This window comes from Oxyura jamaicensis, chromosome 1, assembly GCF_011077185.1.
Source record: "Oxyura jamaicensis isolate SHBP4307 breed ruddy duck chromosome 1, BPBGC_Ojam_1.0, whole genome shotgun sequence".
In the NCBI taxonomy this organism is placed as follows: Eukaryota; Metazoa; Chordata; class Aves; order Anseriformes; family Anatidae; genus Oxyura; species Oxyura jamaicensis.
Genome location: NC_048893.1, coordinates 51,156,895 through 51,180,766, shown reverse-complemented (window position 1 = coordinate 51,180,766; position 23,872 = coordinate 51,156,895). Strand labels below are relative to the sequence as shown.

Here is a 23,872-nt window from a genome sequence, read left to right as displayed (position 1 = left end):
TTTGTTTTTTACATGAAAGGTAAGGATTACATAGGAAACAAAAACTGCAATTCTCTTAGAGTCATTAATATATGTGATAAAATGTCAGTTCATCAAAGTATACATATACAATCTTTTAAAAACAAAGTATTGCTTATAATTCTAAACCTGAAGGAACATGTTTGCATACATGTATGTAGAAGTAAAAAATATATTTTATATGATCTTTGAGATATCCTTATAAAATGGGAATATATTTTGCTTATAGAGGCTATTTTATTTTATTTCTTTTTCCTCTGAGGAAGCAAAGGGCAACTTCTTGAAGACAGGACTCTCACAGATCAAGGGAATTGTTTTTTGACAGCTGAGTTTTACTGTAACATTCTTCCTAATCATAAATATCTTTTGCAAATATTGCAGTTAGTTATTCCTATCATATCTACTGGATTTTTCTGTATTTGCTACATTTTAAATATATTGCAACACACAGCAAGTCAACAAATGACCAGACACTGAGTATGGGACATCTATTTTTTTTTTTTTTTTGTATCTGTATTTTCTGAAGTATTACCTATCAGGTTTTTTTTACATGAATTCATGTTTGTGTACTCTATTCCAGGTCAGTTCCTCCTAGAAGAATCCCGTCTAATAGAAGCAGCTGATATGGCAAAGAAAGCAGCTGAACTCGATAATACAGAATTTGATGTTGTTTTCAATGCAGCCCATATGCTCAGGTTAGTGCCTTTACATGTCTTACTTGATTTTCCTCTCTTGTTTTGGAGGAAAAAGTCTTTACAGCCTTTGCTTACACAGGGTTTATTTTTAAAGCTCAGGGACTGTTTTGAATAATTCAATATCTCTAATAAGATGAAAAGAATTGGAATGAAAGTGTTGTGGGATTAGGACTATCTATTTCTAATTTTCTATGTGCCAGCTCATAATTTATTGCCTTTACAACTTCTGTTGTTCACAAGTAGGTAGTTCTTTTTACTTGCATATAAGAACAATTGTTTCTTTTGTGAAGAACATTCTGCAGGATTTCCTTTCATCTGATCTCTAAAGATTTAGGATGCATAGCATTTGCAAATTACACATCTGGAGGTAACTAGAGAAATATCACCTTTTGTGTTAATATCAGTAAGGAACAGTATGATGACTAGACCTCTAAATATTCTCAGGCTAATGCTGACTTTGATATGCACAGAAGCGATTAATATTATCAAAATCTATGATTTAAAATGAAGTCATATTTAATTCTGTTCTCATATCTGAAATTAATAAAATTTTAGTTGCCTTTTTTTCCTTTTAAAGCTGGTAGACCTGGATATTCAGTAACATTGAGCTTCTGCCTGAACGTGATCATTAAATTCACATTACTGTAATAGGTATCATCCATGCTCATTTCTAGGATAACTATCTAATTGTTATCTATTGTTGACTTGACAGTTATGAGGATACTTGATTTCATTTAGATTATATCTATGCTCAGAAAATGCATGAGAAGGAAATAAAAAATATACTTCATTAGCATAAAACAGTTATTGAGATTATTTCTCTAATGAAGATCTTTCACTTGGCTGTTTTTACTTTTAACATTTAGGATATGAAATGAAAGGAAAAGAAAGTGATATTAAAAAGCAGGTGGAATCAGCATCAGCTGAGTGACCTGTGTATTAGGATGAAGTTTTTTATAACAGGATTTTGAAATAAGCCCCAAAACGTTCTTTGAGATATAGCTCTTACTGCTTAGGAAAGAAACCCAGACAAATGGTTCAATGATAAATAATGGTTTGACCTGCAACAGGTGTATCCACTATTTTTCCTTCCTCCTGATTATTTTCTGAAAAAATCTCCTCAGTATACAATTCAGGAAGTTAAAACATCTAGTTTAATGAAATAAATTCATAGACAGAAGCCTAGTAAGTTAGGCATGAAAGCTGAATCCAGAAGGATGCAGAGAGACAAACTCCTGCTGATTTCAGTGAGTGTTGTGGCAGATGGTTCAATGGTGTAAAATTGTGTGATTTTTTCGGTGTGTGTTATAAAATGTGTTGGTATGCATCAATACTATCTAGCAATAGGCTTACTACATGACTCACTTTCTCTGTGACCATTGACTGAAGCACCTCAGGTCTTTAAGGCATATCTTTACACTGGGATGTGAGTATTGTTTCACTCTCAGTGTAAGAGCTGTGCTGTTGTACTGTACATCAGCTGTGGTGACCCTACTTGAGCTGGTTGAGACTGGACACTTCAAGGAGATTTCAACTACTATTGAGCTCAGGGACTCCGAATGGCATTCTCTATTTTAACTCTAAGCACAAATTAAAACCTTAACAACAACAAAACAACTACTAAGCCAAAGCCTTTTTTTCAAAAAAATGTACTGATGGTTTAGCTTAGCTAGAGTCTATCTGTGCTCCTGTGTGATACCTAGTTGATCTAGTGTTCCATTAAAATACTCATCTTTCTTTGTGGAAGACTGTAATGGCTTCTTAATACGCTCTTGAAGTCTCAGCTGGTCTGGATGATTTAATAAGAGTCAGGGTGGTAAAGTCAAATTCAGTGCTGCCAAGTTTTTCCTTAAAACCCCATGCATAATGATTTGAATGATTTTTGCTAAAATGTTATGATCCTGCTGTCTGCCTTGGTTTACTGCTTTACTTAGCAGTTTATTCAATATATCGTTTACATAATAGCAACTGGACAAAGAGAATGTGTATTCATACATGGGGACAGCAACTACAAATCCATTATGAGTCTGCGGGACTTCAGAGAAAGCTGATTTTCAGGGTATTTAGAATGAAGAACTGTGGTGATTCCAAGTGGAAAGCAGATACCAAGAAATGAGTGAAGAAAAGAAAGGGGTACTCAGACTGGCACAGAATAAGAAAGCTAGAAGCTATGGTACACGTGGATGCTCAAGAGAGTCATAAATGAAAAGCTGAAATTATTAAATACAGCAATTCCATGCAGGCAGACAACAGCTATTGAGGTTGCTGTAGAGATCTATAAAAACTGATTGATAAGTAAGAATTTTGTACTCCACAGCTCTGAGGTAGAAAATATAGAAGTTCACAAGGCATGGAAGTAAACTGTTAAGAGAAAGAAGGAGGGATACATTTTAAAGATTTGTTGTGGATTAAGAGAAAGAAATTGATATTGAAGTGGGTGATGTGGGGTGTCCAAAATGTCTGGGAAGGTAATAGCAGTAGCTCTTTTTTTTTTTTCTCTTTGTAAATTCTAATATTTTAATATTGACTGAATATTCTTCCCAGTGATGTACTGTTGATTTAGGGAAGTATCATCTTTCCCTCTTGTCATTATCCTGTTTCCACCATTATCCCAAGGAGTGTCAGGAGATTTAGAAACATGAAGATGCTTATTTCGAATTGCACACAAATTCTTTATAATTTGGGTTACAGCTGCTTTGGGTGAATAAAATCACAGCATTCCCTCCAAGTTCAATTTGTTTTCTATACCAGTAATTAACAATTTTTGAAAAATTTGAACAAGGCATAGACTGGGATGCTGTGAATTAAAGTTTTTTTTTTTGTTCTTAAATTTGCAACAGAACTGTTAACTGTGTCCTAATGCCATAACTGTATTTTAGATAGCTTGTTCTCAGTTTTGCAGTCACAAGAAAGATTCCAGCTCCTTCTGTCAGGTATTCCAACACTGTTTACTTCCTGTCGTTGTGACTAAATCTGAAGCTGAGTTCAAGTTTGCATTATTAATGAACCTCCTTTTTCCTAATTACACAAACAGTTAATCATTTTTTGCCCAGGTGATTTCTATAGGATCATGCAATGTCTGATGAATTGAGTCACCTGTAAGAGGAGTGAAATGTGGGATGAATGTAATCATTTATTTTCAACAGTCTGGTAACTTTTGACTTGAATAGTTCTTGCCTGTAAAATTTGTTTTCTCTCAGAATTTGTTTTTCAGACAGCTTTACTCAAGGGTTATGTAGCTGTTTTGCAGGTGGTTCTTAAAACAGTAACTGCTCATGTGTTTTACTTTTGTAGTGTTTGCTATGCTCTTGCTTATAGCCTCAGCCTGAAGCCTTTCAGCAAAGCTAGATACATCTGAATGGAGTGTAGTGAGGCATATATATTGGGAGTGCGTTATGGTGGCTTTAACTTCAGTGACGGAGTCATCTGACATTGCTGTTTCACTTTGCAGTTTTGTACTGAGGTGAGACAGGTTTCCTGTGAACTAAGAGATGGTTGATTTTAGAATGAAGAATGGCAGTGTAGTGACAGCGCTGTACTAATTAGAAACAGGAAAAGAGCTTCGCATTGTTTTCAAATGAAAACAAGCATAGGGAGAAGAGCTTTGCTAAAGAGCACTTTTTTTTGTAGGAATATTTTTTTCACGCTTCTGTAAGACAATGGGTTGCTCCAGGCAACCACTGTATTACATTAAGTCATTGCATGCTTATTGGCTATTTAAAAACAGAAGTTTGAATTAGAGCAGTACTACGTGACTTGGTCTTCATTTTGCAGTGAACTTCTATGAGAGTATTTTGGGTTGCCAAACACACTGACAGAACATAAGGTGTAGTTGCTGGCGTGATCTCATAGATACCAGTTCACCCTATGTTGTTGCCTAAACAGATTTTACTCACTATGTAATTGCTATCAGTATATTTAAATATGTATATGTATGGCTAAATATATCATCCTTATAGAATTGTGTAATTGTTGTAAAACTGAAAATATGGATGAAGGGTTACATGTATGGAATGTCATTATAATTTTGGTATGACACAAAAAGTTCCATTAAGAATGACAAGTATCAAAAATCTGTTCTATTAAATAGCAGCCTCTTTCAGGAAAATGTCTTTTTCATAGTGGGACTGTTATCTGTGATTTCACATAAATAAATAAATAAATAAATAACAGCCTGAAGCTTTAGGCCAAATGACTGGCAGTTTAAAAATAGCCCTTTCCATTCACTTGTTTATGTATCTAAGCCAGTTTATGTACAGTGTATGTATCTAAACATTGGTGTAGTTTTTCTCTCAAAGCAATATTTTTTTTTCCAGTGGTTAGCACAAACATTTAAAATGAGTATAAGTTGAAGGGTGTCAGGAGAACCTGAGAGTGATGCGTTGTCAAGCACGTTTAGAAAGTGTCACTGGCAATCACCTAGAAACACGGGAACTGGTAGGTCTGAAGTCTGAAGGGTTGAGAGAGATGAGAGAATAAAGAGAGAAGACATTTTTATCCCTTGAAATAAGATTGAATGCTAGATGTTAATTGGGTAAATCAGATGTTTTTTCAAGGACAGTCCTCATGAAAAGATTTGGGATACAGGTTGAAATATACATCTTAGGTATAAAAAGGGCTCTGTCTTCCCAACTTCTCTTTACTTCTTTTCCTTCCTTTCTGTTTTATTATCAGCATTTTGTCTAATGTTTTACTGTGATGTGAATTATGTTTCCTTTAGTGGTGTCCTTCCCTTTTTTGACATTGATCCAGAGCCCTTTACTGCTTAGTGGCATAGGGTTACTGCAATTTCCTACCCCTGTGCCTTTTATTTTTCTCAAGGGATAGCCATTCCAAGGCTTAACATAATGAATTTCTAGCATAGATCTCCAGTGAAAATGTGAACCAGAATTATACGGTATCTTAACTAAAGGAGCAGTTGCTGAATGCCTCAGTAATGGAACTGACATTTTCCTGAACAGATTAGTTGGCGTATGTTCATTTATATAAACATTTTTTAATAGATAATTATAAATTTAAATGGATTTCAATTTGAAAATTAATGATCAGTATGTGCGTGTGGGAGGAAAGCAAGCCATGTATTTCTACCACTGGGCTAAAAGAGGACAAGATTTTAATTTGGTCTACATTTACGTGCCAACAACACTTTTTTGAGCTGAAATGTATGGTCTGTGTCTGCCCCTGGGTAAGGCACCTTACATGAAAAGGTTTTCACTACATTCAGAAATGCTTTGTTTCCTGACAGTTCAGCGTAAACAGAAAAAAAAAAAAAAAAAAAAAAAAAGCTCTGTGACATATTTCAATTTATGTGCCTTGTAGTAAGTCCTGAAATTTGGAAGTATAATATATAATTTTTTCAGTAGTTTCAAGTGCTACTAATGCCCCTCAGGAGTGATTCAGAAGCATGTTAAATGAGTGTTTTTAGACATTCAATTATTTCTAACCACAGCAACCACTGTGTTGATAATGCATGTGCAAAGTAATATAAAACAGTTAACAGGTATAAACTGGATTGTACGAGGTAAATTGTTAGTCAGGAAGTGGTTTCAGGCTGCATGTGAAATATGCGAGAAACTTCAAAGGAATTACCCATCCTCCCTTTTTCTTCCCAAGACCAATAACTGTCTGTCAAAATAAGTTGATTGGAATTAACTGCTTATCATGTATAATGTGGCTAATGTTTAAAATTTTGGTGGATGGGAATACAAAATGAAAACACAATGTGATCACTGAACAACAAAACATGTAACACATCGTATGTAACTAACAAAGTAAAATCTCCAGATACGAGTGCTCAGTTGACTTATTCTCAGCTAATTACTATTTCTGGAAGGGGAAGAAAAAGGAAAAAATAACCCATCCTCGTCTGTATTATCCTTGTTTTCTAATTTTTCACTTGTATCGTACAAATGCATCTGTAATCACATAACAAACAAGAAGATCCCATATATGAAGACAGCTCTCTCTCTCTATTTTTTTTTCTCCTTGGCTTCAATATTGTGACAAAACAATAGCAAAAGATATGTAGCTTGCTGGTTGTTCCTACATATTTGCCGTCTTTCTCATAACACGTATGTGATTAAGAGATACTCCTTCAGCCAGTGGCCACAATGAAAATTCTGAGAGAATTTAAGAAGGTAGAGACAAAAGAAGAAGAAAGAAATTTGAGAGAAGACATAAAAAGGGCCTGTTGAACAACAACAAAAAAATGTTTAGATTTCTTTGGCAACATACTGCATTCATTTGAATGCATTAAAATTAAAAGTCAGGGAATGAAGATATAAAAATTAAACTACTAGGAGAATGTAGATGCCATCTATATGAAAGGAAAAGGAAAAGAGGTGGGCTGATAGTGCTTCAGATACCCTGCAACTCATCTTATTCCCGCACAATATGATGTCTAAGTTAAACCCAAGCTTGGTCTGATGTGAGTAGGTGTTGAAATGAGAACTCACATAAGTGATTTTCCTGAATCATAGAAACCTGTTTTTAAGAAATCGTTGTTATTTTCTGTATTTTTTTTCTTGAATAACAGTGTTCTTGGAGAAGCAGAAAGAAAGGAACTATATTATTGTATAACATGTAGCTTAATAATTTACTGTTAATGTATGGATAATTACAAAAAATAAGCCAGATTTTCCTCTGGTGAAGACTGGTACATCAATGCTTTTTTCTCAGAAGACTATTTAGCCTTCTGCAATTCTCTCCAATGTGCACTAATTTTCAGAAAAACTATGTACCTTTTCAGCACTAAGAAGAAAATAAGGTACACAAAGAGAATTCATCAGATGAAATGGATATACTGAACTACAATCTTTTAGATATTTGGGGTATTTGTTAAGGTAATATCCTTAAATGGTGGGGAATAGTTGCAGTATTTTTTTAGATGTGCCTTTGTTTGTTTGTTTGTTTGTTTGTTTTTAACCCAAGGAAAATGAGGAGTAATTATATTATGTTTTTGTTGTTGTTGTTTTTCTGTTCTGATAGACAAGCCAGTCTTAATGAAGAAGCTGAGAAATATTATGAAATGGCAGCAGGATTAAGACCTAATGTAAGTACCTTCTTAATGATATCCATTACTTAAACTGATGAATGTGCTGTAGTGTTGAACTGTTTATGCTGAGAAGAGATGTCTTGCTGGAATGTTTGATCTCTTGGCCTGTATCATATATGGTCAATAATAGGGTAGTCAGTTAAAGCTGTGCATTGCCTAGACCAATCAGTACACTTTCATGTTATCTTAGTGTAGTATTCCAGCAACAACTCATACTTGGCTCACATATTTGAAAAAAAATTATAGATTTAGATTTATTTATCTACATTTAAATGTGTCAAGTGTGGAAAGCTCTCCTAATTACAACTGTTTTCACTAGTAAAAAGACAATGAAAGGGTATTCTGTGATCTGCTATTTAAGGCATTTTAAATAATACATTTATGACTTTTCCTCTGTCAGGAACTTGTGGAAAATGTTGTTGTTCAACAAAAGATGGTTGTACAAAATCAAAGAAATGCTTATTCCTTGAAGTGGAAATACGTAGGAATATGTGAGCGCCCTGTTAAAGAAAATAAAAGCTCATTACCAAATTTATTGCATAAGGATCTAAAGGAATAAAATATTTTCTTTTTACCATTTCTTACTCAATGTTATATTTCTTTTCAATTACCTTTGGACTTTGGGAGAAAACACCACTCATGGATATAAATGGGGAAGGAATTTTTTTTAATCCGTCATACTTTGTCTATTGAAGATATCAAGTACAGAACACATTCTTGTCATGAATTTCTATAGTGCTTAATTTGAAAATAGGTTAGCATTTTCATTTTAAAAAAATGGCAAAAGAATACAGTCTTAAAACTAAAGAATTTTGGGGCCTAAAACCCCAAACTAACACTAGCTAAAACTCCAAATAAGCTAATAAAATATAATAAAAATAAAGTAACCTATTCATACCAAACTTTCATTTTCACACAGTCTCTTTAAAAAATAATTAAAAAAATCCCAAATCTATGTATTCCTTTAATTCGTATTTTGTGAGATTACATTTTAGACTTTGTGATTTGTTGTGCTTTCTGGTAGGCTTTCTGGTGCAAGTATTTTGCATTTTCTGAGTGGTTACTTTAATGTTGAAAAAATTCTCCGTTCCCTCAAAGTTGGTACAATTCCTCTTCTCTTTTCTACAGTTCATCATACTCTCAAAATGTTCCATAGAAACTCAAAAATTAGTTTATTCTCATGTAACCATTAGGAATATGACTATAGGGGTGAGGTTTCTCAGGGATCCTGTGAAGTAACTGAGGGCTTCTAGCTTATGGAGTGGTACTGTAAAGGCTAGGTGATTCTAAGTATTGCTGACAAACTTTACACAGGAAGACCCAAGTATAATTTTTGAAGGATAAGATAATCAGAACAGCTACTACCAAAAGATAGCAACAATCTACGAACTTAGATATTTATTGAATCAGCACTTGTTTAGCTTGACTCTCCAGTGCATTGTACACATCATTAGCACCACTGTACTGTGGAAGTCAACAGAAGGGTAAAGCTCAGTGTTTCTCCAGGTATCTTCTTCAGCATTTCAGTTCAGAGCAAGAGTATGCTTTTGAAGCACATCTCAAAGACATCTCTGCTTAACTCTACCCTGATTCTCATTGCTTCTTGTAGTATATGAATGGGATTCCTGCGGGAGGAAACTAAACCAGAAGATGCATCCAGTATACTCCAACAGCTAATAGGGATAGTCCAGAGGAAGTCCAAATTAAAACCCATGAAACATGCATTGCATGGCCAAGGTTACCTTCGCATCCAAATGTTTTCCTTTTTGTTGTGCTATGCCACTTGTCAGTATAGAGGTATCTTTCTGTCTAAGATAAATTTCATAGGAGGTTATGAAGCTATGTCTGAATGATCTTTTGTTGGCTGTAGGAATTTTTCATATGGAAAGCAAAATATGTTTTTAACATTACATTGTTTTGATTTATAAGATCATTATCATCTTGCATAAGAGTGTGTTATTTTACTGGTAGTGTAAGATACATATATTTTGGAGGTAGGGTGACAGCCTCCTCCTTGGCCTGATAAACATCCCACCATTCCTGCGTTGCTGGTAAGGGTCTATTTTTCTTTTTGTCGACTGTGAGAGTTCGTCAGTGTTTTTTTTTTTTTTTTTTTTTTTTTTGTAACACTTTTTTTTTTTTTGTAACACATTTTTTCCAGTCATGCCCAGAAACAAGGTCAGCCTTGTTTGTAATTCTTAGTTGATTATTCTACCTTGAAATAATTGCTCTCTGTTTAGGAATAGTTTTATCTTGGTATCTAAATACTATTAGTTAATCAGAAGAAAAGTTAAATCTTGCTTTTTAAGTTTAAATCTAACAGGTACTCCTGTTGAGTTTCGCTTAAGAAGGAATTCACTTTTATCTTCAAGGTGCTAAAGTATAACTCTGTGGCTAACCATAATACACATATGTTTCATGACTTCTCATAAATAATAATTGTAATGGTGCAGAGTGGGCAAGATGTATCAATTTTCTTTGCCAGCATTGACCGGTAGAAGAAAACTGTACAAGGGCAGTATCTCAAGAATGAAAGTCAAAGTTGACAACTTTCTCATCTGTTTTCTTGTTAACTCTCCAAATCTACCATAACAGTTTCAGAGTGGGGGAAAAAGAGATCACTCAAAGGAGGTTTTCTAGGTAGTAAACAATATAAAGCAGAAGTGGCAATACAGAGTTCCTGGTCTTTCCAAAGTAGAGTAGAATGCAAATTAGCTGGTCATAGTGAAATCCTGTGTGCTCAATTGCAACGCGTACTGGAAAATTCAATGTGCCAGGGACTAGTCTCTAGTGTCAAGCCAATCATCTTGTCACAGTGCGTTCAGATACTGTCTGAGAGACTGCAGTGGCCCAGTCCAGAGCTTTGTAGGAGCCATTCTTAGGTCTTGAAAATGTAGAGAATAGATTTCTAATGGCCTGGAATGTTCCCTGCCCACAGTGTGACTTGTTATTCTGGATGCAACCCTTATATCTTCTCACTGCCTTATGAAGAATCAGCAAAATGATGTGATACAAGATGTTACGGAAATATCTTAATTTCAAGTAAAATTTATTGCTGAAGGATTTTTTTTATGTATCACTAATTGTCTGAAAACACTTATTTGTAGAGAATTCAAATACTAGATGTATGAATGCAATGTAATATACAGATGTACGCATACACAATTCCATATATATACATACATATATATACATTTGTGTTCATCTGTTTAATATTAGTTGCCAAGAGATCTGTTTCTACATTCCCTCACAGTGAAAATACTGTGGCTCTTTGAAGCCTCATTCTGCGCAATGGGTCAGCCTTGTTCCTAGAACAATGAAGTGGTAAAAGAGTGTTTTACAAGAGTCTTCCTCCTTCGGGTGCTTGAGATGGTACCTGTTGAATTTGGTGAATGAAACTTCTCAGAAACATGCAAGCCATTGTTTTTAAGAAACCAAACATAGATTATATTTTTGTAGTATTGGTGGTAATTAATTTATCGTTGAATTAATTCTGACAGGACTGAAAAATACTGAAAATACTATTTATTCTCTCTGTGAAAAGCCTTATTACAATGCATAAAGAATTTGCAAAAATGTTATAACTGGTAAAGGAACTGCTGAATACAGCACAGGTGAGTTTATATATGTATTTACACACTTCCTGAACATCTTTGCTTTTGGACACTCCTTCATTTTACAAAGTGTAAAAGAATTATAACATTTTATAACAGCAGCAGCAGCTGAAATGCAGTCTGGGTGCAAAATTAACAACAAATCTGGCTAGTGTTATTCAGGATTTAGACCTCGCCATTCTCTCAATAATGTTCGTGACTACGTATTTACATTTATTTATCCTTTATGAAAGTAATTTCCAGTCAAATTTCAGAAGAGCGGTACTTTCTGTAGAATATAGCACTTCTATGAAATAGAGAATTGTTTTCCTTAATCTTCACTGAAGAGGCAAGCATTCTCAAAATTGTCTATTTATTTCCAAGGAGGCTTCACAGAGTTGACTTTCCCCTGGAGAGCTAAGGATGAATCCAGGAAGAAATTCAGAGAATGAGTCTACTTTTATTTGCTATGAATCATTTCTTACAGGGCTCTCTTTTCATCCTTCAACTCTATAAGTAACCTAGAGAGATTATTTTCCCTAGTGCCTGGATCTTTTTGAATGTTTTCTGAAAAATGCATTCCCACGGTGCGTGTTTACCATGGTCAAAACAAAATCATTTTAGAGCAGTGAGAAGCCCATATGTGTTCATTCTAGCAGTGTTGGCTTGGATGTATGTTTATCATGTTAGTCTAATTTTAACAAATGCAATTACATGAAGCAATGAAAGTGCAGGTTTCTTGGACAGCGAGATATGTATGCAGTGATTATTCTGAGTGGGAGTATTGCTGAGGAAAGTCTGTACTCAGAGATGGTTTCTAGGTGCTCTACATCTTGTAATGTTCATAAATCAGGCAATTGTTTTAACAAGTTGTTAGGCACTCTGTAATGTGAGCTTTAAGCTCCCTTTGTTGTGGAAAAATCAGTCATGCAGAAACTGTCTTTAAACTACCATTCTTTACAAGAATGTGAGATACTGACTTAAGCTCCAGCTGTTATGGAACTTTTAAGACATAATTTGTGTAACAGAACTTCGTTTCTAATTTTTTAAGTCTGAACTTGAAGCAACCAATCCTTAATAAGATGCTCTAGAACCCCCACATATGGCCAATGGCTCTTGAGAAGAAAGGGCACTTTGAAGTGTGACCTCAAGAGTATTAAATGAAAGAGAGCTCACCAGAGCCTTAAGACTTTGAGCCACCACTTTGAGCTGGTTGGCTTAGAAACATTCCTCAAGGAGATGCCATGACCTGCAAGTCACTGCCATCCCAACCACATATTAATGCTGCTTGCAGTCTGGAGCTCATGACAGCTTTAAGTCCCATATCATCGGCACATTGTCAGAAACAGCTGTTTCCACTCTACCACTTCAAAAGGGCTTGATTAAATGTCTTACTGTAACAACATACATAAAGACACACACAGAATGAGGGGGAAAAGAGAAATGTACCTATAAGCAAAATAAATATAATTTCAACTAGATGGTTTAATCATAGTGTGGGGGACTAAACTATTTCTTGACTTGAATGGTTTATGTAGTCAGTTAACACAATATCATATTAAAAAGCAGTTGCTACAAGTGCTTACTTTTTTTCCCCAGTGCTGGAATACAGATTTAATGTCAAAGGCTCCAGCTTACAATAAGCTCTACCTCAAGCTGTCCAACAGTTTAAAGGACACCAGTGATTTCCAGATAATTGAGTATATGTTTTTATAGCCTTATAGATAAAATGCTTTTGGTGCCTTGTATGGCATATATCCTTTTATTTATTCATAGAATCACAGAATCACAGAATAGTCTAGGTTGGAAGAGACCTCCAAGATCACCGAGTTCAACCTCCGACCTAACGCTAACAAATCTTCCACTAAACCATATCCCTAAGCTCTACATCTAAACGTCTTTTAAAGACCTCCAGGGATGGTGACGCAACCACTTCCCTGGGCAGCCTATTCCAACGCCTAACAACCCGTTCAGTAAAGAAGTTCTTCCTAATATCCAACCTAAACCTCCCCTGGCGCAACTTTAGCCCATTCCCCCTCGTCCTGTCACCAGGCACGCGGGAGAATAGACCAACCGCCACCTCGCTACAGCCTCCTTTCAGGTACCTGTAGAGTGCAATAAGGTCACCCCTGAGCCTCCTCTTCTCCAGGCTAAACAGTCCCAGCTCCCTCAGCCGCTCCTCGTAAGACTTGTTCTCCAAACCCTTCACCAGCTTCGTTGTCCTTCTTTGGACTCGCTCTAGCACCTCCATGTCCTTCTTGTAGCGAGGGGCCCAAAACTGAGCGCAGTACTTGAGGTGCGGCCTCACCAGAGCCGAGTACAGGGGGACAATCACTTCCCTGGACCTGCTGGCCACGCTGTTTCTTATGCAAGCCAGGATGCTGTTGACCTTCTTGGCTGCCTGAGCACACTGCTGGCTCATATTCAACCGACTGTCAACCACTACTCCCAGGTCCTTCTCTGCCAGGCAGCTCAGCTTTCTAACCACACATCTCCCAGCCTGTAGCACTGTTTGGGGTTGTTGTGCCCCAGGTGTAGGCCCCGCACTTGGCCTTGTTGAACTTCATACTGTTGGCCTTGGCCCATCGGTCCAGCCTATCCAGATCCTCCTGCAGAGCCTTCCTACCCTCGAGCAGATCGACACACGCACCTAACTTGGTGTTGTCTGCAAACTTGCTGAGGGTGCACTCGATCCCCTCGTCCAGATCATCGATGAAGATGTTAAAGAGGACTGGTCCCAGTACCGAGCCCTGGGGGACTCCACTAGTGACCGGCCTCCAACTGGATTTGACTCCATTCACCACAACTCTCTGGGCCCGGCCATCCAGCCAGCTCTTAACCCAACAAAGTGTACGCCAGTCCAAGCCATGAGCAGCCAGTTTCCTGAGGAGAATGCTGTGGGGGACGGTGTCAAATGCCTTACTGAAATCAAGGTAGACCACGTCCACAGCCTTTCCCTCATCCACTAAGTGTGTCACCTTGTCATAGAAGGAGATCAGGTTCGTCAAGCAGGACCTGCCCTTCATAAACCCATGCTGACTAGGCCTGATCGCCTGCTTGCCCTGCAACTGCCGCATGATGACACCCAAGATAATCTGCTCCATGAAGAGCATTTTGCAAGACCTCAAAAAATAAATAGCCTTCCTATAGTACATATATCTTAAAATCCAACATCTATCTTGAAATATATGTGACCAAGTTCTGCTTCATCATGATTTTCTTCCTTTGGTGTTTCAGTGCCAAATTTCCATATTTGACTTTCTCCTGAATGTTTAGTAATTCTGTCATTTAGCTTGGGTAAATGTGAAGAAGATGGCTTTAACATATTTTACCAGTATCATTAAAGGCATATCCTGTTTTCACCAAGGTGAATTTTCATAAAGTTCTTAAGAGCTCCTGCTATGTTAGTTCTGTTGCTGATGGTAGGCAGATTGTTTAACATTGATTTTTGAACTGTCTGCATCTGATCCGCAACTGGTAAGGCACCGTTCAGCACTTCAGCAGCTCCGGTCTTCTCCTCATGCTGCTCCGGGGTACTGCAAATACCTCACCAGTGATGGATCCATTCCTCCAGCGGCTCTTTTGAGAAGATCTACCTAGTCCCTGTAATCCAAACCCAAATGGGTCTTGCCATAGTACTCAGCAGCATGGTATAGATAAAGCTGTCATGGTCATCTACAGAAACAATATATATTTGATTTTTACACCATATATTATTACCAACATAAAATGGCTTGGGTTGGAAGGGGCCTTAAAAACCACCCAGTTCCAACCCCCTGCCATGGGCAGGGACACCTCCCACCAGACTAGGTTGCTCAAAGCCCCATCCAACCTGGCCTTGAACACTTCCAGGGTTGGAGTATCCAGAGATTCTGTGGGCATCCTGTTATTGATCCAGTTCCTCATCACCCTCATTGTGAAGAATTTCTTCCTAATATCTAAATCTACCCTCTTTTAGTTTAAGCCCATTACTCCTTGTCCTATGACTACACTCCCTGACAAAGAGTCCCTCCTCAGCTATCCTGTAGGCCCCCTTTAGGTCTTATAGTGGCCTTTGAAAAGGCCACTATAAGATCCCCCCATAACCTTCGCTTCTCCAGGCTGGACAACCTCAGCCTGTCTTCGTAGAGAGAGGTGCTCCAGCCCCTCGATAATCCTCTTGGTCTTCCTGTGGACTTGCTCCAGAAGGTCTGTGTCAGTCTTATGTTGGGGGCCCTGGAGCTGAGAGCAGTACGCTACATTGGGTCTCAGAAGATTCATGACAATTTTCAGCTAAGAATCCTTGTTCTAAAATGTTCTTCTCTCTGTTTATTTCATTATTCAAAGTAATTATAACAGTCATCTTTTATTTTCAAATATTGATGCCATGGAATGACTACAGGGTCCTATTTTTTAATAGCTAGTGTTAGGCATTGACTTGTGTCTGCTTTTACAGAAAATACTAAAGTGAGCCATATGGGGCAGGTGTAGCTTCTGCTGGTTGCCTGTCTGCCCTCTGAGCTGCCCCCACTTTCTCCTGCCCTTTGCTCAGGGCTGCGCAGCTTCTCTCTCACAGCACCAGCTGCTGCTAAGCCTCACATTGTTTAAAGCTTCCTCTCAAGCATGCCAAGCTTTCCGCCTCAATGATATGAATGGCTGTGGACTCCTTCCAGCCCAGCAACACTCTTGGCCTCCTGAAAATGACTCCTTTCTTCTTTCCTGTTGAAGGTGTGAGGAATAAGAAAACTTCCCAGGATCCAGTTTTTCCTCTCTTCCTGCCCTGTTGCTTTCTGAAGACTGAATCAATTGTTATAGGGCATACAAAACTTTTAGGGACTAAAAAGTGTACCACAGCTTCTCTAATGAGAAGATAGGCATGACTGATGGGAACCATGCTTCCAGATGGCACACTTAATGTTTTGTCTTTGGACAGTTAAAAGGGTGGGAGGCTTAAGCATCGATCAGCTTCACTGGGACAAGAGACAGTGGAACACCCTGAGAGGAAAGCGGATACCACTCTCTGATATCAAAAGCATAAGAGAGCACTTTCTTCTTACTGCAAATTGGGTGGAATGTCCCCTTTGACAGACAAGACTGTGTCCAAGACTTGATATCAGAATAGTTATGACATATGTCAGCCTACCTAGCAGAAGGTAGAAAGGGTCTTCACTGATTATGTAGAATTAGCAACGCTTCTCCATGTAAGGACCTTATCATCACATATTCTCTCTTTGCTCCTCATGAGACGAAAAGCTTTTTAAATCTGGTTTGGGACCTGGGCCCAAATTTGTGGTGGTGGTGGTGGTGGTGCTTCACCCATTGCAGGTCCTTATATTCAACTCATTCTTTTTTGTCTGTGGCTAAGTGCAAGGCAGGTACGTTGCCTTTATCCAGTTATTGGGAGGAGATTGTGTTTTTTCTTTTGAACAAAGCAATCTTTCCATACTTACAATTACATTTGTTCATGGTCCTCTTAAATATTTTATAGATGCATTGCATTTTTTTGTTGTGAACAATTGTCAGCAGCTTCAAGATAGTTATGTGCACAGGATGTTCTTCTGAATCTTAAAGAATTCTTACTTTACCAGAGATTATTGTCTCCTATCTTAAAAAAAAAAAGGGGGAAGAAAAAAAAATTAAAATTAAAAAAAAAAAAAACATAAAAAAATAAACAAGCACATAGCATTTCTCATCCGAATGATCTCTGTCAGGGGACAAAGAAAGAACATGGGCTATTGGATTGGGGATATTTACCTGTAATACTGAAGTACAATATCAGGATGATTTGTATAATTTGAAAACCAACTTACTCAGCTGTGGAAAACACTAAATTTCCTTTGGGAAATACATGAAATGTTTTATAGCCTTATCCCAGAATACTCTACGTGCATTTTCTCATACATGCTGCTAGCAGCTCTGTGAAAACAAAGATTGAGCGTGCTTTTGGGTGATTATGGAATACTTAAATCTGGTTCTAGATATTATCCATCATAGTGTAAGATGCATGGGAGGAAGAGGAAATCATGTAATTATAGTTGTTAGCTTCTGTCTTATAAGAGTTAGATAATAGGAAGTACTTTTGTACTCTTTTCTTCTAGTTATACAAGCAGTTAAACATGCGAATATCTGAGATCAATTGGCCCACTCAGTGTATTGGGTGAACTTGGGAATTATAATAAAAATGTCTTTGTGTTGCTTTTTATTTCTCATCAAGAATAACTTGTTCAACATTGATATCATTATATATAAGTATTTTGTCTGCGTGAGTTCTAAATGACTAAAGTGAAAATCTGTATGAGATTTTTCTGCTTACATTGGATTTCTGTTGCACCATTGACTTGTTTAAAGTTACTTCTCTGTTCCTCCCATGTGAGAGATAAATTGGGCTCTGTAGTTCCTGGTTTCTTCAAGTAAAATTATGTAAACAACAACCAACTCATCTAAATGTAATGGTTTTCAAACAGCAAGCTTGCATACCCAGAAATACCCCACAAAGTAAGCTAAAATCTCGTTGTCATGGTAATTTAGAGTACTTTTCATTTTTAGCTATGAAAATGTTTGCAGATTTCCCATAAATATTAGTCCTTATACAGTCTAATTATTGCCATAATATGTTTTCTGCGTCATTCATCTTTGTGAACTGTAAAATGTATAGACATGCTTTTCTTTAACAGGGGAAAGAAGTGTTGGAAATAAGCAACTGTATATTAACTCATCTTTTCTAATTTCATTAACCTTTACATCTTCATTAAATCATCAATTACTCTTACCAAGAACTGTTGAAACAGTAATTTTGTGCTTAACATTTAATTTGAGAGAAACTCTGATGATTCATGTGCTATTCACTTAGGATCTAGGTTGTATAACGTTTTCAGTACGTCTGGTGGCAGTCTTTTGTGCTGCTCAGAGCTGCTGGTAGTCTTTTCTTTACAAGCAAACAAACAAAAAAAAACACCCCAGTATTTTGTTTTATGCATGCATCTTCCATTGTAACCTCTGTTGCCCTCTGCACTCAAAATCCTAATGTAACTAAATGTACAACATGTAAAACACCATGTTATCACAAAAATTATGCAGGTTTATTATTAGTTCAGTAACGTTTTTCTGAAGTTAATCGCCCAGGTGTTAAGGTACAGGCAGTGTTTTCTTTCCAGGCACCTACCTAGATGCATAACATTGTTCTTTTGATCTCAAGGGATGGTTGTAATTCTCAATTGATAGGTTGTAAATTCTCCAAAGAGCAGAAGTTCTCATACCAAATAATACTTGAGCCATTTTCTTGTCAAGACCCTGATTCAGAAATTGTCTAGGTCTGTGCCTTAGTTAGCTTGAATGCTTTTCTCACATTTATAAAGCAAATAAATTATTTTTATGTTTTTATGTGCATTTTCATTTTGCAAATCTGAAGTCTTTTTCTGGTATATAGATCCATTTGGTTCACCATCAAAATTATTTGAAGAAAAAAGGATGTGCAACAGCTACACCTGTCTCTTGGAGGTCAAAGTAGTTTCATCTAGTGTTTCATCCACATCTTTCTCAACAAATATCTTTTCTATGGTTACTTTTCAGTATGAGAATAACAGTGCAACATGTGCTCATACTCAACCATGGCATTCATTTACAGAATAATTAAAAAAGTAGGCTTGTGAAACTAACTAATAGGATGTCATAGCCTAGAATTGTAGTATTGATTTAAAGAAAAGAATTCATCACATTTTGAGAGGATGGGAGACAGCAGTTTGTTAAGGTACAGTCTCTGCTGAAGTTACGGAAGTGAAAATGATACATAACAGATAAACCTGTGCACTTGATTGTGATTCACAGGCTCATAGTAGTATAGCAGGGGGTACTATGCTGCCTGAATCAATTCCTGGAGAGAGCAAGATTGGCTTTGCCTTGTAAATGTAGCCCTCGGTGTCAATCAAAAATAAAGTGCCATGAAATATAGAACTCACAGCAGTAGATTAGCATTTCAGAAATTAAACCATCTGTTTGAACTCAATTAAAAGAGAATCCAGCAAGGTTTTTCCTAATAGAGTATTCTAGTGCTGATTCTGGAAACAATGCAATGAATTTATTATGCAATTAGAACCGAAAAGGAACTGATTTTAATGCTCATTAAATAAACTCAGCAGTACTACGTTCTCAGTAGGATGTTTTGCAATAAATAACTTCTTAATTTTCTTCCTAGTCTATAATTCTGATGTATTTCTTATTCCAGGAAGGATATTTAGTTGTGGGTTGCCTTATCCTGTTTGACTTTTTTTCCCCACAATTTCTGGAGAACTCGCGTTTCTGTTTCATGAGGTGGTTTTGATGCAACTGCTTTTGGTTTTCCCTCCTCATAGTGTACATAAGTGATTGTCTAGGGAAAAAATGCCCTACAATAGGACTGTTTTGGGTCTGAGATCTTCCTGTGAACAATTTTGCAGACTGTCAGGAAGGAGACAGGTGGGAGTTTGCAGCCTGAAGTCATTTTCTTGTAATTTGTCTTTAAAAGTAACTTCAGTACTAGTTGGAATTTATTTTTCCCTGGAAAAGTTACAGTCTAGTTATTTACTAAGGAGAAGACACAGTAAGGAGAGGATGGGTAGCTTTTGGTTTCCCCCAAAGAATAGTCACTTTCTCTTGAGGCATTCTGGAGTACTGTATATTGATCAACTCTGCATGTTGTGTTTACATGATTCTATTTACCACAGTAAGTTTTACTGGGGAGCAAGTACACATTCAAGTGCACCTACCCTTTTGAAGCATATCTTCCATCTAATGAAGAGTTTTGTTACTAAGCTGAGGCAGTTTTACTAATTCTTCAGGTGCTCCAGTAAAGATTGTCTTCCTGTAACAGTAAGTAACTTCAATCTGACATTATGGTTTGTAATGGTGCCAGTTGCTTCAGCATCTCATCACCTTAAACTCATTGAAAATGATTACAGCATGAAAGAAAATAGAAATCTTTTCCAATATAACAACAACAGTAAAAAACTACAATTGAAAAAAAAGAACTAAATTAAATTCCATATGAAGGTTTGTTGTATATCTCTTAGGTACCATGGGGTGAATGACTGACGTATTTATAGTGGAGCTGTCTTGTGGATGGTTGGTAGCTGAACTACCAACTTGGTAGTTGAACTTGGTAGTTCTCTGCATTATTTCTTCACATGGTGACTGCTTTTAAATACACTTATTTTTATCATATATAAAAGATCAACACATGGTCCTTCATTAATTCAGTTTCAAAAATTCTGTTTAATAGTCACATTGATTGAGTTTCTTGCTAATTAATTCACAAGTTGGTTATCTTACTAATAACAGAGGAAGAAAATACTTTCTGATGGAATTTCTTCTCCACTCCAGTCAGTGAAGGATTTTCCCCAGGGCAGTTTGGAGCAAGCAGCTGCTTTCATTGAGTAATTTCTGACACCAGATTTCAGAGGCAGGAATTGAATGTTCATTTCTTGGTGCTATTTCTGCAAATATAGTAGTTGTCCTCCTGTGCTTTAACAAATAAATAAATAAATAAATAAATAAATTTATAAAAGGAAAATATTATTTGCAGTGTTGCTTGCATTTCTTAAAAATCGAGTTTGAAGAAGACGGAAAGCTTATGTTCACTAAACAGCAGTTATTTGCATATGCAGTATTAAGAGCAAACTTCCAGAGTAGTATGTGTAGGTCCACCACTGAACACTTCTTTTTGATGGTACTTTTCAATACTGATCAATTACATGTATATGTAATGATGATGTAGCAAATAATGCTGCTTTCTCAGAAAGTAGCTTTATTTTATAACAAGTCACAATCTTGTAAAAGTCTAGCAAGTGATTCGTGTCCAGTGGTCTCACTATTAGCAATCAAACATTTTAGAAACTGTGGTCTTAAAATCTTTGAGCTACAAGAATCAAAATTAAATCCTAGCATTTATGCTGGAAGTTAATAATTTTAATAGGTACTGTAGATTTAATTGCTAATACTATATAGGGAACACCTGCAGGTTATTGGCTGCCAAAAAGTAAGTCATGAATTCATATGAATTCTATGGAACAGTGTAATTCAGGATTTTTGAAAGGACCTATAGTGTGTGCCTCCTTTCTCAACTACTCTCATGTTCTTGTGGATAAAACTAAAGTCAAGAGAGAGTGTGAGCAAATCCTTTTTGCTCTATCCAACAGGCATGAAAGTGATGGGAACCAGGTGAAGGGGACAAAAGGGAAGAAAAAAAGATTGATATGCAACCTTGTTCATGAACAACATTTTTTCAACTTTTTCAGTTCTGTCAACTGTGTAAAAAAAACACATAGTTCCTTCAGCAATACATCATCTCAAGAGTTGTATTATTATTATTTATTTATTTATTTATTTATTTACAAAGTTATAGAGTTCATTTTCATTTGTAAAATAGCCTTGGTAACATTTTTACGTGCTGAAGTTGCATTTATTTGAACAATTTGAAAATACCTTCAGACACTGTTGAAAAAACGTGCTATCAAAATTGTATCACTTCAAGAAATAGACTTCAATTGTACTTTCCTGCCAATTAAATTATTACTAGTAGAGGAAAAGCATGTTTTTTTTTAAAAAAAAATTTTTTCCTTGTTGCCTTGGGAAAGTTAGTCAAACGAAACTGTGTCTACTAAGTTTATCCTAAAACATGCTGCAATGCCTAACAATCTCCTTATACACATGTTGTTTTTTCTTTCTTTTCCCTTTTTTCCAGTTTTTGTAATGCTTTAATATAACACTTCTTAAAAAAAAAAAAAAAAAAAATCTTTGAGCTGTCTTAATAGTAAATATGCCTGTTATAGTAAATATGCCTGTTATAGCCCTCCCAGAGGAGGGCTACGAAGATGGTGAAAGGCCTGGAGGGGAAGACGTACGAGGAACGGCTGAGGTCACTGGGCCTGTTCAGCCTGGAGAAGAGGAGGCTGAGGGGAGACCTCATCGCAGTCTACAACTTCCTCGTAAGGGGTTGTCAAGAGGCAGGAGACCTTTTCTCCATTAACACTAGTGACAGGACCCGCGGGAACGGGGTTAAGCTGAGGCAGGGGAAATTTAGGCTGGACGTCAGGAGGGGGTTCTTCACAGAGAGGGTGGTTGCACACTGGAACAGGCTCCCCAGGGAAGTGGTCACTGCACCGAGCCTGTCTGAATTTAAGAAGAGATTGGACTGTGCACTTAGTCACATGGTCTGAACTTTTGGGTAGACCTGTGCGGTGTCAAGAGTTGGACTTGATGATCCTTAAGGGTCCCTTCCAACTCAGGATATTCTATGATTCTATGATTCTAAATAATTTTTTGAGATTCTTTCTTTGTGCTTAGAGCAAGTCTATCAAGTTGCATATAATGGTTTACACAGTGTGCCTGAAAGCTTTACTTTATAATGGCAAATACCTAAATAGTACTGAAAACATACAGCAATATTCATATTAATCAAGTTTTTAAGTGTTTAATTCAGCTGACTGCACTCGTCAGCCAAAGGTGCAAAGCCTTGTTTGACACTTAACATTTCATCCGAACATCTTGAGTCAAAATCCTGGAAATCTTGTGATTTTGAGATTCCTTTAATTAGGACTAAAGTAGAGCTTAATTAAATTTTCAAGACCAGAAATGAGCTCCTTTTCCTTCTGAAATTTTGGTAGTTGGCTATTCTACTCAAAAATGGAAGTTATAATGCAATACTTCATGTGACTGAGTAGTATCTTGAATAACTATGCAAAGTTCCCTGAGGACTGATGTATTTGATCAATATCTGGGCAAAAATAGATGTGTGATGCATTCATTCTCAGCAGTCATTTCGTTTTCCAATGACACTTTATTGGATTGAAAAAAAATAATATTTTTTTTTTTTTTGTAAAGCTGGCATGAAAAAATTGAACTTTTTTTTTTCTTTTTTTTTCTTTTTTTTTTTTTTTTTTTCCCATAAAGCTGGCAGTATACACAGAGATAGTGAAACCTAAAGCATTTTAAAGATCAGATGATCTCTAGACTAGAGTGTTCTATGAAGATTAGCCAGTTAGATTGTGTTAATAAGGACAGCTATTCTAATCAGCCCTGCATTTGTGCCACTGGGTAAAGTAGGGTATATTCTTTGTTTTGACACTTGGCATTTCTTTTAAATTAGCAGTGGTTTATCTGTCTTAAACAGTAACACAAAGCTATTTTTCTTGTTTCCTAGGTTTAGAAAGAAAGTGCATGCAAAAGTACATATTTACTAACACATTTAACTCCATTCAAAAATACCTTTACTTTTTCTTAATAGGACAAATTCCTGTTACAGAAAGATTTTCAACAATTTCTGTTTGTCAGTATGGTAGTACAGATGACATTTCTGTTCAGCAAGTTTCTGACTTGCTGAGAATAGACTTTCTAATTAGCACACGGTACTCGTGTGAGATAAGGTAAAGGAGTCGTTAAATGTTTTATGCCATAATCATAGCTGTGTATTAAAATGATCAAATTGCAGGCATCAGAGCACAGTTGGATTTCTATAAACAAAAATTAAGTCATCTGATGATTTTTTTAATGAAATTATACAG

At 36.5% G+C, this 23,872-nt stretch overlaps 1 protein-coding gene across 2 annotated transcripts in view; it reads left to right on the top strand.

Moving 5' to 3' along the window:
• The window catches only part of TMTC2 (transmembrane O-mannosyltransferase targeting cadherins 2), a 254,224-nt gene that overhangs the window by 221,875 nt on the left and 8,477 nt on the right, over window positions 1–23,872 (top strand). The window contains exons 9-11 of one of the 2 annotated variants that reach the window (XM_035338276.1): window positions 599–713; window positions 7,701–7,764; window positions 8,168–8,341. In XM_035338276.1, coding sequence (XP_035194167.1) covers window positions 599–713; window positions 7,701–7,764; window positions 8,168–8,326 — 338 coding nt within the window. In that variant the 3' untranslated portion in view covers window positions 8,327–8,341. Of the gene's footprint in view, window positions 1–598; window positions 714–7,700; window positions 7,765–8,167; window positions 8,342–23,872 lie in introns of those variants that run through there. The other variant, XM_035338266.1, reaches the window with a different exon arrangement.